Source organism: Mustelus asterias, chromosome 8 (genome assembly GCF_964213995.1).
Source record: "Mustelus asterias chromosome 8, sMusAst1.hap1.1, whole genome shotgun sequence".
Taxonomy (NCBI): domain Eukaryota; kingdom Metazoa; phylum Chordata; class Chondrichthyes; order Carcharhiniformes; family Triakidae; genus Mustelus; species Mustelus asterias.
In genome coordinates, this window is record NC_135808.1 from 93,521,505 (window position 1) to 93,536,880 (window position 15,376).

Below are 15,376 nucleotides of genomic sequence, written 5' to 3' on the forward strand. Positions count from 1 at the left end.
GCGTCTTGTCCTGAAACTGCAACCTTCAAGTTGTTCATAGCGATTATATAAACTAATTCATTTCACACATATTTCTGAATAAACAAATAAACAGTATGTTTTGCATATTTCTGAAAGGGGTATGTTTTACAATCAAAAACATACACCTTAAATCTTTTTGATATCGCACTTTTTGAGATAATTTCTCAATTGTTCATTATCTCCCAGTTTGTCATAACGAACCTGGCCTCAAAGTATTCATGCCCTGGATAGGATTTTTCAGTCGCTCATCCCAATTTTGGAACACTATGTAAATCCGCATAATCATGTTGGGATAATGTTTGCTTATTTAAAATGCGTTCATCCAGCATATTATGCGTCCCTGATACTTATAGTCGATATCGCATCATGTATTGTATATGAATAAATACCTTAATTACCTTTTAAACTATACCTCTGTTTTTATATTATCTGTTGTCATGTAATGCCTTCTTGATTGGTTACACACAAAAAAGTAACGACAACTTGGTCGTATTTTGAATTGGGTGATTAATATTCAACCGTCGTTTCGTAGTCCATTTCTGAAACTATTATTTTTTAAGCACGAGTTCATTCTGAAAAGACAAACAGAACTAGAAATTACTTTGTTCTCATGAAGACTTTCAAACATGTAACACGGAGAAATTGCGTAAACTGTCAAATAAATAAATATTGGAATTCATATAGGACACCAAGTCACGAATTATACCGAGAGTTTTAAACGTGTGAGTTTGGTTTTTTAACTACTAGCGAAATTAAAAGGAGGTATTATCGATAAAAGTGTGATAATGCCAGTTCCGAGTATTAGTCATTGTGAAACAGATGTAAATATAGCCAATGTCGATCTACCCTGTAATCATATATCGCTACTGGTGAGCAGTGATTACTTAATCAATTTTCTAAATAAACAAGTCATGGTAGATGACATTACAGATTTAATATGAGTTAGTTTTGAAAAATATTCAACGTAATCGTGTACATAATGAATTCAGATCTAATTATCCAATGTTCAAACTGTCACACCCCATAAAATATAAACAAAATGGACATATCTTATTGGTTTCATTTAAAGTATGTTTCATATCGTTAATATTTAATTAGCAAAAATAGATCAATAACTTAACTTGTTTTCTGGATTGTTATATTTGCTACATTATTAATTTCCAAATTAGAATAATAAAGGGGAAACATTCACTTGCAATATATTTCCAATCGATCATATTGTCCCTGTGTTAAAAATGTTGAATATACTGTGTCAGATAAATCTGGTGATTTTTTGAAATGTAATTTACATTTAATTGTGGTATTTAACTCATTGACAAACCCCACCGTATTGACAGGGGAATCACTAGTTAATTTTACGAGTGCTACATTGTCCTGAAAGAGACGAAGATATTTCATTTTGGGGAACTAGTTGCTGGAATTGTCAATAATACCACATATGTTAAAGTTAGGCATGAAATAAGTGGAATCCAATCTGACTATCTGAGGTATAATTTGAGAATGATTTATAATTGAATTCTTTGTACTTGATACATAATTAGCAAAAACACGTTTTCCCTTATTTTTAAGAATTGTCCCGTGTAAAAACAAAACTAAAATGATGCATTTCGTGTTTCGGCAGCTCCGAAAGCCGCAAATAATAATGCAGATATATTTGGCCTCCGTTTAGTCCAGGATTCCCTTGTAAAATTGGTGCCTATTTTCTAATGGAGAAAGAAATTACAAGATAGTTGGCTTCTTCATAGCACATCCTGATATCGCAGTCCTTCGTGGAATGGTGCGAGTGCAGAAATGGTTAACTTTTTGTTTACACAAAATAATTTCACAATTTGCCGGCACCTTGAAAGAACTGAATTGTTTAAATGTCAATTTTTAATTACCCATATCGAAAGTGAAGGAACTAGAGGCATTTTTAGAAGAAACTGTATCAACTCTTCAAACGGTAAAATTGCGCAAGCAATTGAAACATTGTTAGAACCCCTGTCGTAAATAATTTATTTTAAGGAGATATAACGGCGCAGGTGCTCGACTGCAGCAAATAAAGTCCTGAGCTGTAATCTGGGCTCAAATTTGGATACAATAGAAATATATCATTTTGAAATCGAACCTGTTCAATTTTGCACGTGACAAATAATGGCAGAATATGTTTCAGGCAGTTATCGCAGTCGAGCCGCGATTAAAACTTTTATGACGCGCTGTTGACTCGTTCAGTGAAAGTTAAAATGTGTAACATTACAAGTGAAATTAACAGGTGAAACTGCGAAGCTGCCTAAACAACGCTCCACAAAACATCTTTAAATAATGCAGATGCTGCAGATCGGTGAGATAGATTGATTCGTGAATGTGAGGAAGTTCGAATGAATTCGCAACATTTCGCGCTGGGTAACAAGCGAACTAGCGGAGTCTAAAATACTCGATTCGCCGTCTTAAATACAAGATCGCCAATTATTAGGCAGTGATAAATAAGAGCTGTGGGGTCTTTGCACGAAACGCAGCTTTAAAACTTTATAAACTGCGACTTGAACTTAAAAGTGAAAGAAAAAGTTTTATTTTCTCTTTTATTAGCAGATTGCATTCCTATTTTGGAGCCAGATTTTAAAAAAAGATCTTCTGATATCGTATTGCTGAACTTTAATAATTCTGTGTTTTGTCGATAACTGGTGCCGAATTCTTATTTGCAAACTAGTGTGAAAATATTGAACTTGCTGGTTAACATTGGTGGCCAAGTCCCTTTCTTTAAAGAATTTTCATATGTATATATATTCCCCTTACTTGAGTCAGTAAATCACCTTATGATTGTAAACAGCTTCATTTCACTCATTACTGAGATGATATATTTCAAAATCTAAATGCGAGTGAATAGGAATTTGTGAATGTTTATTGAACTCTCGACTCCATTTTAGTCAGAAATTTCCCGAATGCGCCTCCGTATGGGTGCCGAAAGAGTGAAAAAGGAGGAAGGACACAATAAATAACTTTGTTTTACTGTCGCCCCATTTTCAAACATTGCATCAGAAAAGCAACGATTCTACTTTTAGGGGCGATATTTCGCGAGGAAAGCAAAACGCTGCAATAGTATAAAGGCTGGAAAAAAACTCGCGACGCGGTGGAGTGCACCATTGTAACTGGGGGAGGGCATGTAACTCTCGCAACATTTTCCAAAATCACTAAATCACTTTTTTTTTGTTGTTGCTATTAGAGCCCTCTAGTTGTGATATTGCACGGCGTTAACACCAGACCTGGGATCTTAGCACGATGGTTTTGCGGGGGTAAAAAAAATGACAAAAAGACTTTTGTCTTTTTCGCTCTCTGTTCTGGAATGTCTTCAGATCAATATCTCCAGCGTCAAATTTACACGGACACTTCCGCAAGTGACATGTATTCATGTGTTAGGGGGAGAAAAAATGTTGATTCCGTGCATTAGGATGATTCAATGCTGTGTTTGTTTTTTTTTAATACCCGGGCAGATTTTGCATTGTGATCTTTTAGTAAACGTCAGCTCGCTTTGTACGTGCTGTCGCAGCGTCTAGTTTTGTTGAGACTTTATTTTCCACTTGCCTTGTTTATTAAGAGTCGAATAGTTTCCTTATTCACAGAAATCGCCTCGGCGTCAGAATTTTTTGTTTTTTTTAAAGAAACATATCTGATTAATATGACACTGCTGACATAAGGAGCAGCGAAATCCCTGAATGCCGGGTCTTCATAAATCAGCATAATGACGGTGGTCGATATACTGTATTTTCCGAAGTTCCTCTGGGTGCTTGCAGGCTGGCTGGCTGCTGCTGTTGTTGACCGAGACTGCAGTGTATCTGCAGTGGAAACCTTTTTTAAAAAGACGCTAGACAACGGATCAAATGTATTCCTGAGTGCCGCAATTGTGACTGGATTAACTTGTAACCGGCGAGAGGGGGAAACAAGTATACCTTTCATTTTTACACTTTTGACAAACTGCTGTACAATGTAAATAAAAAAAACTATGGAAAAGTCAATAACGTTTATCAGCGACTACTTAGCAAGTGCAGCGATGAAAGCAACTGTGACAAATATAACACTGCATTAGTCTGTACTTTTTGTGTGGCATGTCCATATGGTACGCAAAAAAAGTTGGTGCCTTACTGGATTTAATCAGTGCACAACTGAGTTTGGTTACAGCTCGGTGCAACTGGGTTGTACAGGATGTATAGATACACTACTTGATTTGCAGCCTAATGCAATACATTAAGTTTAATTTCGGTGCCGATGATTTGTACATTCTAACAGTGTATGTAAACATATTGAATGTTTCCATTTATATTAGAACACACAATGTAAATTACAAAAAGCTCGCACGCCCATGGTTAAAATGTTTTAAATCTTACAGACGTCCATGAGCGCCCTTTTGCGGCTGTGTATTTCCATATTTATTGCTTGCGTCGTGGCCGAAAATGTGTTCAGTCGCACGGTGCCTTCGCTTCCCATACGCCTTATACCATAAGCGCGAGCATTTTATTGGTCGAACAACATAGCCATATGATCTGTAGACATACATCCAGGCGGGTGGCATATTTACAAGAAAATGACGATCAAAATAAGTAGGCGAATTCCCGAAAAGGTTTGAAATACTGTGTATAATTATCTTTTCATACTTATCTGAGCAAACCTATGACTGTGTCTAACGAAAACAGAATCTCAAGGTTGTGACAACACATAAAATGAACTTATAAGTCTGCACTACCACGATTTTGATCAATGGTTTAATCAGAACAGAAATGACAACCTGTAATACAAGTTAGGACAGTGTCTATTGCAGTAAGTTGTTGTACAATCGCACTATTAAAATATATGTAAATATAATGATCACCAAATCAAAAGTTTTTTTTCTAATTTATCTAACCTATAATATAAAGTTTTAAAACAGCGTTGATTTTTACTGATTTTTACCAAGAAACATTCAAAACCAGGTGTATTCATAAAAAACAAACGTATCGTTATGAATATTCACATGGATAACAGGAGGCCTGTTTCAGATAACAAGCAGCGGGCTGTTGAGTGTTTGCTAGCTAATATAAATAGATACAACATTATTTGAAAACACGATCTTTATTGAATAATTTAATAGATCACTCAACCAAGGTCAAAATGTTGTTGAATAATTATGTTCTCAAGCAACTGTGTTCACACATAAAAACGGGCCAAAGTAGAGAGAAAACAGTTTGTTCCAAATTAAGAAAACTTTAATTCTCTTGAGTAAAAAATAAAGTTATAGGGATTTATTTCCTTGTTCTGCAGCAACTGTTGCCATTTGAGTTTTGGTTCAAAAAAATCAATAAAAGCTCCTGCATAAATCATGCAATCAGTATTATTACTTGGCCTCACACCAAGGTTAGCAGGCTGCTTATTTTTATTTGCAAGAATATACACTAGTTAAACAACTCCTTGACGCATATGTTTAGTACAAGTGTGGACCGTTTCTGCTGTAAGCTTAAATAAGAGAGCAAAAATAAAATCTGCCAAACGGTCTAGGGAAATGACTGTGGATAGAGTACACGCAAATCCTGCCCTTTACAGAGAAAACAATCGTCTTTCACAATTGCTTACCTACGCTTGCTATTGAAAAAAAATCACAACCGATTACAAATGTCTTCTGTGTGTACTATAACATGAAAGAAGCTGCAGACGGTGCGGACTGTATCGCTGCTGGAATGGAACGCGAGCCCGGGAATGGAATCCCAGGCCAGACGCTCGCGCGACTCACGTCTCCCGGGATTCTGGAAGCCGATTGGTTGGACGTGCCTCCGTGCGTGGTTTCTATGCAAATACCGATGCGGAAATAAACAGTAAGGGCTGCAAATCGATTGCAACTTCTCAGGGCGCTCCGCAAAAGTGCTCTTTCGCCATCAGCACAGAGCCAGGGAGCTGGGAGCAATCTTGGAACGCTTTCAAAGGGGCTTCTTCTCTGGAAACAAACAAAAAAACCTCCGGCATCTCTCGCCGACTTTTTTTTTCGCAGCGGCTTTTGCATGGTTTCGCTTCCGGTTTGCAACGGCTCCCAGTTTATATATTAAAACCAAAAAAAATAGCAACAAAAGGGGCGACAACAAATGAAGCTAAACGTCTGAACAATTTAAAGTTTCTCACGTACTCTTTACATGGCAATGGTACGTGATACATAATGAACTTTTTTTAAAATTATGATTTTAATAGACATATTCTAAACTTGAATGCAAAATAAGATTTAACAGGGATATGTTATATCTAAAGCATATTTAAAAATGTTTCAGCCTGGTAATTGATGAGAGGATGTCTTTTTTTTAAAGTCACGCCTGTTCCAGTTTGTGTCCATGTGGAATATGTCAATTATTGCGCCAAGACTGGGCTGCTGCTGTGAGCTTGGAAAGCGCTGAGCTTGGCAAATTTCCTCCGTCGCTTACCTGATCCAAGAGAGGGCAAAAAAAAAATAAGGTTGCGCGCTCGCTCTGTCGAGACGTGTGACTCGGTCTCTTAAAAAAAACCCTTTTCTCCTAACGGTTAGGCGAACTCAAGACATGAACTTGACCCGACATGATAGACAGCAGTTGCTACCAATCGAAACTTTCATTGATATCCTCAACGCTGCATTGCGCCAATCAATGCGTAGAAAGGCGAGGCTTCCGTTGTCAAATTGGATGTAGGTGGAATGGGAGACTGTTGGAAGGGTATCTTGGGAACTGTAGTTCAGATATGTACAGTATAGCTGGATCAGTGAGTATTACCAAGGATTAATAGCAGTAGATTGTATGTTATCTGCATACCATTTTCTACTTTTATGAAACATATTACAATATGTTTCCAAGTATACATTGTGTGACCAAAAACACACCAATGCCTTTATAGGGCTCATCCTTGCAAAAGTTATGTTTTTTCTGTCTTATAATTGTAATTGTGCTAAATGAGGTGAGGTTTATCCACGGAGTAAATAAGTTGCACTGTGTTCGTAAGACCACTAACCATGCTAATGTTTCTTTTAAGTCTGGATATTATCTAAATCCCGGGAGATACTGAATAGATTTCGAAGAATCGTGTATTTATTTAAACGTTTCTTGACGTGTAATGGAACTTTGACAAAAGCTGACATTTTCATTTAATTATATGTAACGTTTGCAATTATACATAATATGCATGCAATTAAACTATTTGGCAGTATCCCTAGTAATAATCTCGCGTGAATGTTGCCCATACATTAAGTGTTGACATGCCAGACTTTAAAAGACTAGTAATTTGTAGGGCTAGCACAACAAGACTGTAGATATCTTCCTCTGCGTTTGGAGGAAGGGTCCTGTCAGGAGGGAAAGTTCTGTCAGAATGGGGGCAGTGGAAACCTTTGAAATTGGACGAGAACTGCTGCTGCAATGTTGTTTTTTTTGGTTTAGATAAATCGATTTTATAAGGTTCTGAATGAGTTATGACGATCAATTATGCGACAATAGCCATAGGGATTTCTGTAGCATGTGAACTCAAGAATGGGAAAATGTAGCCCTCAGAATGATTCCTCCTTGGTGCACTTAGTAATCTATAGTGTGAAAGAATGATGCATCTATTTTACATTGACTTGTGTATATGTTATTGACTAAACAAGCGTACATATATGAGGTATATTATGACATTCTCTTTGTAAGGGAAGGGGCATGCCTTCACTGAAATGAAGCACTTTGCATACGCCGCTTTCTCCGTTGTTGTAGAGCGGCCACATTCCATTCTGCTCACCATCTCAAACTATGTCTCACGTTATATTCTTAACATTCTAGGAACATAGTATTTTTCAGTTCATAATATATAGGCTGAGTATTATATTGATAAGTATCACTAGAATAGATTTTTATAATTGGGTGTTGGCACCTTAACCAGACTCTCTGAAGATACAGTACCCGTATTGGCCTGCCAAATTCAAAAATGACTTCTGAATGGAGAATCTTGGAACCTCACTATAAAATTAACTTACCTGCTGAGAGCAGTATTGGACAATAAAATATAATGGTGCTATGCCACAACTAGCTGGGATAAACTAAATCAGATGCCTTAAACCCTCGGACAACGAGGAGATGTGTATGTAGTTTTAAATTTAGGGACAGTTGAACAATGAGAAGTGCCCTTTCTGTGTTTTCAAGTTATTGCTAAGTTGCTGACGCAGTGAAAAGTCTTAAGAGATAACAAGTCTGGTTATGGTTGCAACATGTTGGAATATTTTGTGCAGTATTGTGAAGAGCTCCTAACTTTGTGCCATATGTTTTCATTCCTCTTGTCTTCCCATCCTGCTTTCGAGTTGTGATTTTTCAGCTCGAGAGGGCTGCATTCATTCCAACTCACATTCTAGACGTGACATTCCATCAAGTGCCACGGCCCCCAAATCCAATACTTTTTGAGTATTTATTGTTTATGTGACCAGTGCATGGAGAGGGGGGGGGGGGGAGAACATTTCACAAAACATGCATATTTCTCTAGAGATATTTGAATATGCACGTGAATAGAAAATCTCTCAAGGTGTGACACCAGTGTGCGCCGCTTGCTCCAAATTGTGTGACCAGCCAGCCACTACCTCATTTACTGCTGTTAGGTGAAGTTGCGCAGTGGACAGGAGGGGGCCAAAGACTACAAGGCCCAGGGTGCGTTGCAGGAAAGGTGCATGCGCGTTGGCCGGCCGATCCTTCACCATTCAGTGTGTTACATCTGGGTCACTAGCGCAGGCAGAGAGAATGTCAAACAATGAGCAGCAGGCGGGCGGGCGGAGGAGTCGTGGACGTGACATTCGGTCTAGGTGACGCGATGAGAAGGGGGGAAGAAAAAGCCCAAATACACAGCCACATGATCCTTAGTTATGTATTGCAATTTACTGTTGTTAAAAAAAAGGCGCCAAAGACACAAATCCTCACAGTTTTATAAAAAATACGGACCCAATAAGAGAAAAAAAAATCCCAAATTCCCAACTAACTTTTGGTGCAGGGGAAACATAATTTTGCTCGAAGGCAGGAAAACACTTCATAATTCATACCACAAACTGACTTTAACTTTTTTGCGGGGAGGGGGTTGGGAAGCAACATTGGTGGTGACTGATTTTCTTTTGGTGAAAGGGCGATGAGAGACACTGGGCTCTTTCTCACGTTCAAGTCCAAGTTTTTTTTTGAGTGTGGGCATCCACATTTTGAGGCGCCGCTTCCAGCCAGACTTTTTTTTTCCCCTCTCGCTTGCTTGCTGCTGCTGCTGCATTGGTGTATTGACGCAGAGAGAGAGAGAGAGAGAGTGTGTGTGTGTGTGAGGGAAGGCAAAGGAGGGCTCGATCCAGCTTCGGGCCGGCTTGGCTGTGAGAGCTGCTGCGGGGAGGGCCGGCTGTGGGTGTGAGGGGAGGGAGTAGTCCAACATCGCGGGGGGAAAAGGAGAAACAAAAAGAGAGAGAGTGAGTGAGTGAGCGCGGGCTTCGCTTCACTGACAGCCCGGCAAAGTGTTGACTTTTCCCCTCATATATTCTCCCTCACATTATCCAGACTAGAGATCGCAGCGGTAGAAAGCAGGGCTTGAGAGAGAGGTTCAAGAGAAAAAAATAATAATAAAGAGGGTGGGGAAGGTGTGTGTTGTGTGTGTGTGTGAGAGAAACAGCGCTTGGACTGTCAGAGTGAGCCACGGAGAGTTGGGATGTAGACTATATACTAACTATAGGCGGGGTTAAAGTTCAGGATGGAGAAGCGAGCTGGCTTCAGTTCGAGACTGAAATGTGAAAGCCGGCTTTTCCTCTCACCACCACCAGCACCGCCACAATAATGTACTCTCCGCTCTGTCTCACCCAGGTAGGATACATTTCTGCAACATTTGTATCCCTTCAGAGCCCGTCATGGTCTTTTTTATTAAACTTTTTTTCCTCTCTCCTTTTTTTTACCCCCCCCCCCTCTCTCCTCCTCTCCTCCCACCTCTCCCTCTCCAATGCCTCTCCTCAGATCAGTGTCTGGGTTCAGCGATCTGCCCCACTGAAGGCACATGGCTAATGGCGGATACGTTATTAATATTTATTTTTTTGTTTTGGGGGGGGGGGGGGTGGTTGGAAGAGACCGTAATATTTTTGTTTAAATCTGGATCTGTAGGAGAAAAAGAAAGCACACATTTTCCAAGAGGGGCTTTCTTTTTGGGGAGGGGGTTTGGGAGACAAGAGGCTGCTTGTTCCTCAGAGTTTTCGCGGGCAGCAAAGTGTGGCGATCGCTGCTTATTTTACAGTATTGTGGGTGGGAGGGAAGCAAAGGCGATGAGGGGGGAATCACGCTTTTGTTGTGACTCTTGAAGGCACGGAGTTTACTCACGAGCGCAGCGCGGAAGTTTAATTTTAATATCTTGGATAACAATTCCGCTGCTGCTTCCTCACCAGATTACACCGCCTTCCCAATGCTTTCGGTGTGTTTGTCTGTGTGAGTGTCTCTCCTCCTCCCCCCCCCCCCCCGGGCTGGGTTTGCTGGCGGTTTTTCCACACTGGTTTTCAGGGATTTGAAGGCAGGGTGGTATTTTTTATTTATTTTTCTCTCTCTGCTGTGTCTGTGTGTCGTTTTTGTTTTATTTGCACGCCAGCAGGTGTGGACTGTTCACACGTCAACTAACTCCACTTTTCCTTGGGAGGGCGAGAGGCTTGAACTTTGGGCAGTCGTGCGCTCGGATGGGTTGCGGGCGTTGTGGTCTGGGATGGGATCGGCTTCCCTTTCCCCAGTTCCTCAATATTGTGATTCCCTCCCCTTTCCTCCTCCCTCTCCCTAACTCCCCGCAGCAATGTCATTCCTCTCGGTAAGTTTCTGTTAGTCACCCCCCCCCCGCAAAAAAGCTTTCCATCTTTCGGTGTGGTTTTATTGTCGCTACTTCCAGCAGTGTTTTTTTTTGAAAAGTGTACAGGGTTTTCCCCGTGGAAGCGCTGTCCGCTGGTGCGCCCGTCTTTCTTTCTCCTCCACACTTGCAAGTTTCCGAATCGCGACTTTCACTTTGAAATCTTCTTTATTTTGCACCCTACATCTCGTGGGATTTCCAACCCGGAGAATTCGACATACTCGGTTAAAATATTAACCCTGCACAGCAAACTCAGGATCGCTGCTTTTCTCCAACGTGCTGGAATTATTTTTTTAAAATCACTTTCGATTTTTTTTTAACCAACCTTTGCTAGTCATAGTCTGTTCCTTTTAAAACGCACTTGCACGCGATTTAAAGTTTTTAAAAAGCTTCAACAACAATTTGCAATGTTTCTGCGAGTCTACTTGAATATCAACTGCAAGATTTCTTTGTCTGGCTGAGGGTGCAGCATCAAGATCTTCACAGAAACTTTTTAACCTATTAACTGTACAAAAGGTTCGCAGTATTCCTTGCTGACATTTTTAACAGCAACTTAAAGTCATTGTGACCATCTTGAAGTAACTGTTGGTCTTTAGTGTCTGAAGTTGGCCTCTCCTGTTGCCTTAAAGGACACAAGCACACGTTAAATTATTGTCTTTCGCTACTTTGTCAAAAGTTGGGACTTATTCAATATTTTTAGCAATGAAATGCTAGTTTAATATAAGCTCTGCTGTACCTCCAGTAACCCATTGGTACGAAGCATTATCTATTTTTACAGCCATTTAATGCATAGGAAATCCCTAATTTCTAATGCTGCACAGAGTATTATTACATTTCAACATTTTTGGCTTTGTCATTTTGAATAATGGGGTAGATAACTAAGTAATTTAGTTATACAGCTCTTCAGTTGCAACCCTTTTCCCAACCTAACTTTTGAGATTTTTGAATAGCAAATACAGTGATAAATGTGCTTTATGATTTTCTTTTAAAAGTAACCAAGCGCTCCATGAGGAGGAAATTGAAATTATATTTGAATCTTTTGAGTTAACGCGCAATTACTGCAGCTGTCATTGCACTGCATAGAATCGAACAGGGTGATATTGAAATATCCTGTTTGAAAAAATGTAGAAGCTTGTAATCAGTCACTTTTGAATCAGTCATTTAAAAAAAATAAAACTTAAAAAAAAACTTTTTCAAAATCGGATCCTGTTTTCCCAGCAGACTTAATTTTTTAAAAAACATGTAAAAGAACAAGAACTGCCTAGAATTATCTAAGAAAAAGCACCAGGCTGTTTCAATAAATTAACGGCAAAAAAAAGTGAGGAGAAACATGAACATTATATGGCGCCGAGTGGGCAATTTGATTTTCAGCACTCAGAGACAGTTGTTTGTAAACAATAAAGTGGTCCAATTATCAGTGTTTAGTGCAAGTATGCAAAGTTTTTGACCACTTAAAAGAAAATTGGTGCTTATTCTGTTTGCTCCTTCATTTTATACAGTATGCACTAATTGATGTGGCAGTGCCAAAGGAAGGATGTGCTTGCTGCACTGGAGTGCAGTGCTGAGGTTTATATGAAAATAGACCCACAACAAAACCACAACTTCACTGATTGTCACTTAAGGAACTAAGTGGTTTGGCCTCCAAATGTTTAGAATATTTAGAAATCAGTTCAAACTTGAGGCCTACATTTAAAAAGATGCAAAGGTGAAACCGGCTTTAGTTATGAGAAAATATAGTTTATTTTTTGATCATGTAATTAGCAAAAGGAAAGAAAAACAGTTCAACGCATTCTGCACCTCAGTGTCGTAGATCCCTGCAATGGAAACTGACTTCAATTCACAAAACATTTAACTGCTACAGGTGTTTAAATCTTGATATTTTTGTGTGTGTCTGATTTCTAGATATATGAATGACTGTAGCGGAGTCATTCCTATATCTAGAAATCAAACTAATAATGGCAACTAAAACTCCTGCTAGTTTACTTTTGTTATTACTGCAAAGTTCAGTTTACTATCACTTATTATTTTTGTTTTGATTTTTTTTGCAGCAAAAGTTAAGTATCTTAATTCCACTTTGAGACTGAGAAGGAAAGTTGTCAGGCGATGGGGAAGATTTAGGGTTGACGCTGATGCTGGGTTAAAGTAGTTCAAAGCTTCTTTTCTGAATTAGCTTTGAGGTAGAACAGGGAAACTACATTGGATGATTTCCAACATAAAGTCGATGCAAGAATCTATGAAACTGGTCGACGTCTGACTGGATTAAAACATAAATGTACATTTGCAAAAGACTGCCAAATATTCTCGAGTACCTCGCTTAGAAAGCTTAAATTTTACACTAGTCCACAAAGTTCATTTCCTTAAATCTGTCAGTCAATACATTTAAAATATTTAAATAACAATACATATTTTGCAAAGTTGTTGCTAAGGTTTTCTTTTTATTTTGGAAATGTTTTATTTTACTCCTCCCCATGGTACGTGGGTTTACAGGCCTGAGGTCTGTTGCAGATACAACGTAACAGAGATCAGATTTGAACTTGTGACATCTGGAGACCACAGCAAAGGACACCAATGTGGTGACATAGTATCACCACACTGGCATCCCTTGTTCCATGCATTCACGCGGCCAAGGTCAAATACAGACTCTAGGTTTTTATCTACAGCTGTACTATGTCTATATTCACTCCATAAATGCACTTTAACAGGAGGTGATCTTTACCTTGGAATTAATTCTAGAGTTGGCGATTTGTGCCATATTTAGAATAGTAATTTTAGTGCAGAACTGAATAAATGAACTCACTTGAGTAAAATGGTATAAGACAAAGCTATTTCTGCAGAGATTTGTATCTCCATGCTACTTTATTATAGTTTGACAAAGCTAACTCATACGGTAAAGGTTAACTTAAGGAATTTTTGAATGAAAAAAATTACACAGGCAAAAAAGGAATGGCTACATTAACTCTTTAATATTTTGAAAATAATTTGTTAAAATTAGTCAATTTATTTTAAATTTTGCGCAGGAAGAAATGGATTGTCCTGTCCTTTCCCCATTCTTTGCAATGCTATAGAAAGAAGCATATATCTGCTTAGGGTAGACACTTAATAAATTTGAGCTTCATTATTTGTTTTGGCAGTTTGAAAATCTCCTTTACAGGACAGATTGTTACCTACGTGTAGATGATTGTAGTAAAGGAATTCAGTTAAGCTTGAAGAATTACAGGCCAGATGTCGTGTGGCTGGAGAAAGGTTGGTAAATGAAAATTCACTTTAATCTAAAAATCCTCTAAATGTTCCCACCAATGCAACATTTTTTCATTAATTTATTTCATTAAGCAAAATCCCTTCCAGCCTGTACAGCTTTGGCTTCATTGACACAATGGAAATGCACAACTTTATTCAGCAGAGAGAATATAAAACGTACACCATTTCAAAATAATATTTTTCTGCTGTGAAATCAAATATTTTGTGTTTGTCTGTGTAAAAGTGATGTTCTCTTGTTTCATTATTTAAAAAACACACTTTATGCAACACTTAGTTTAAACAAAAGAAAAAGACAGATGGTAGTTGTGCTTGGAATTTTTTCCCTTTTTCTTCTGTAGCTTTTTATTTATAATGTGTATTTTATTTTAAATTTACAGTCGTTTATCAACATGTTGGGCTTTGACTGGATAATTGTAAAAGTCAAATAATGTGAAATGTAATAGTTAAAATAAACATTTAACAGTGCACAATCAGCTAGGGCTACTTGCTTTGTTGTTGTTTATGTTGAAATCATTGAGTAGTTACATATCAGTTTGCCAGAGTCACTTTAATATTATTGATTTTAAAGGTTGGTAATGATCACAGTTCCTTGCCTAGATTTACAATATTTATGTATTTATTGGTGGTGATGGTGTTGGGGGGGGGGGGGGGGGTGGTGTGGGTGAAATTTGTTTTATCATATTACCAAATGAGGATTGCAAACAAACTACTTATTAATAAAGTATTCGATACTTCCTATTTGGCATCACCAGATTGGAACTCCAGATAATGTATGAGTGTTTCTTATTTTTATTTTCCACAAGGGCACAGCTCAATGTGATATTTCTTGAGAAAATAGCATGAATTCACAATGAAGAATATGCAGATTTTTTTCTGACTGTACAGACTTGCTGTGTTTGAAACCATCTTGTGGGGGGTGGGGGTGGGGGTGGGGGGGGGGGGGGTTTATCCTCTCTTGCTTTGCACAAAGCCCCCTCGTACGAGCTGTTGATTGGCATTCTAGTGTGTGGAATTTGCCAAATAGGCGGGCTCATGCTGGCTACACCACATGCAAAGGGGTTGGGGATGGAGAGTGAAGAGATCTGCATTTTTTTTTAAAGCTGGCGAAGGTTAATGAAAGCACCCATGCTTTAGTCGAGGGATCCTTCTCTCTACTGTTTTGGGAAAGCTCTTCATAAACAAACTGAGCACACGCAGGGAGCGTCTTGAAAATTGGCAAGTGTTTTGGACGTTACCTACATGGGTGCTTTCAGTTACGCTGTCGGCATCTTTCTGACTGTTCTACACAAAG

At 38.7% G+C, this 15,376-nt stretch overlaps 1 protein-coding gene and 1 long non-coding RNA gene across 14 annotated transcripts in view; one reads left to right on the forward strand and one right to left on the reverse strand.

Moving 5' to 3' along the window:
- LOC144497365 (uncharacterized) overlaps positions 1–4,539 on the reverse strand; it is a 38,791-nt gene extending 34,252 nt beyond the window's left edge. Inside the window, exons 1-2 of the long non-coding RNA XR_013498537.1 lie at positions 4,380–4,539; positions 420–593 (exon numbers count right to left, since the gene is read on the reverse strand). This is a non-coding gene — a long non-coding RNA (uncharacterized LOC144497365). The remainder of the gene's footprint in view (positions 1–419; positions 594–4,379) is intronic.
- Positions 4,540–5,843: 1,304 nt separating this feature from the next.
- Positions 5,844–15,376, forward strand: part of nfia (nuclear factor I/A) — a 460,777-nt gene continuing 451,244 nt past the window's right edge. For 6 of the 13 annotated variants that reach the window (XM_078218520.1, XM_078218528.1, XM_078218525.1 and 3 more), the window contains exon 1: positions 9,672–9,815. In XM_078218520.1, coding sequence (XP_078074646.1) covers positions 9,789–9,815 — 27 coding nt within the window. In that variant the 5' untranslated portion in view covers positions 9,672–9,788. Of the gene's footprint in view, positions 6,159–8,817; positions 8,849–9,671; positions 9,816–10,684; positions 10,792–12,954; positions 14,071–15,376 lie in introns of those variants that run through there. The other 7 variants (XM_078218523.1, XM_078218526.1, XM_078218530.1 and 4 more) reach the window with 6 other exon arrangements.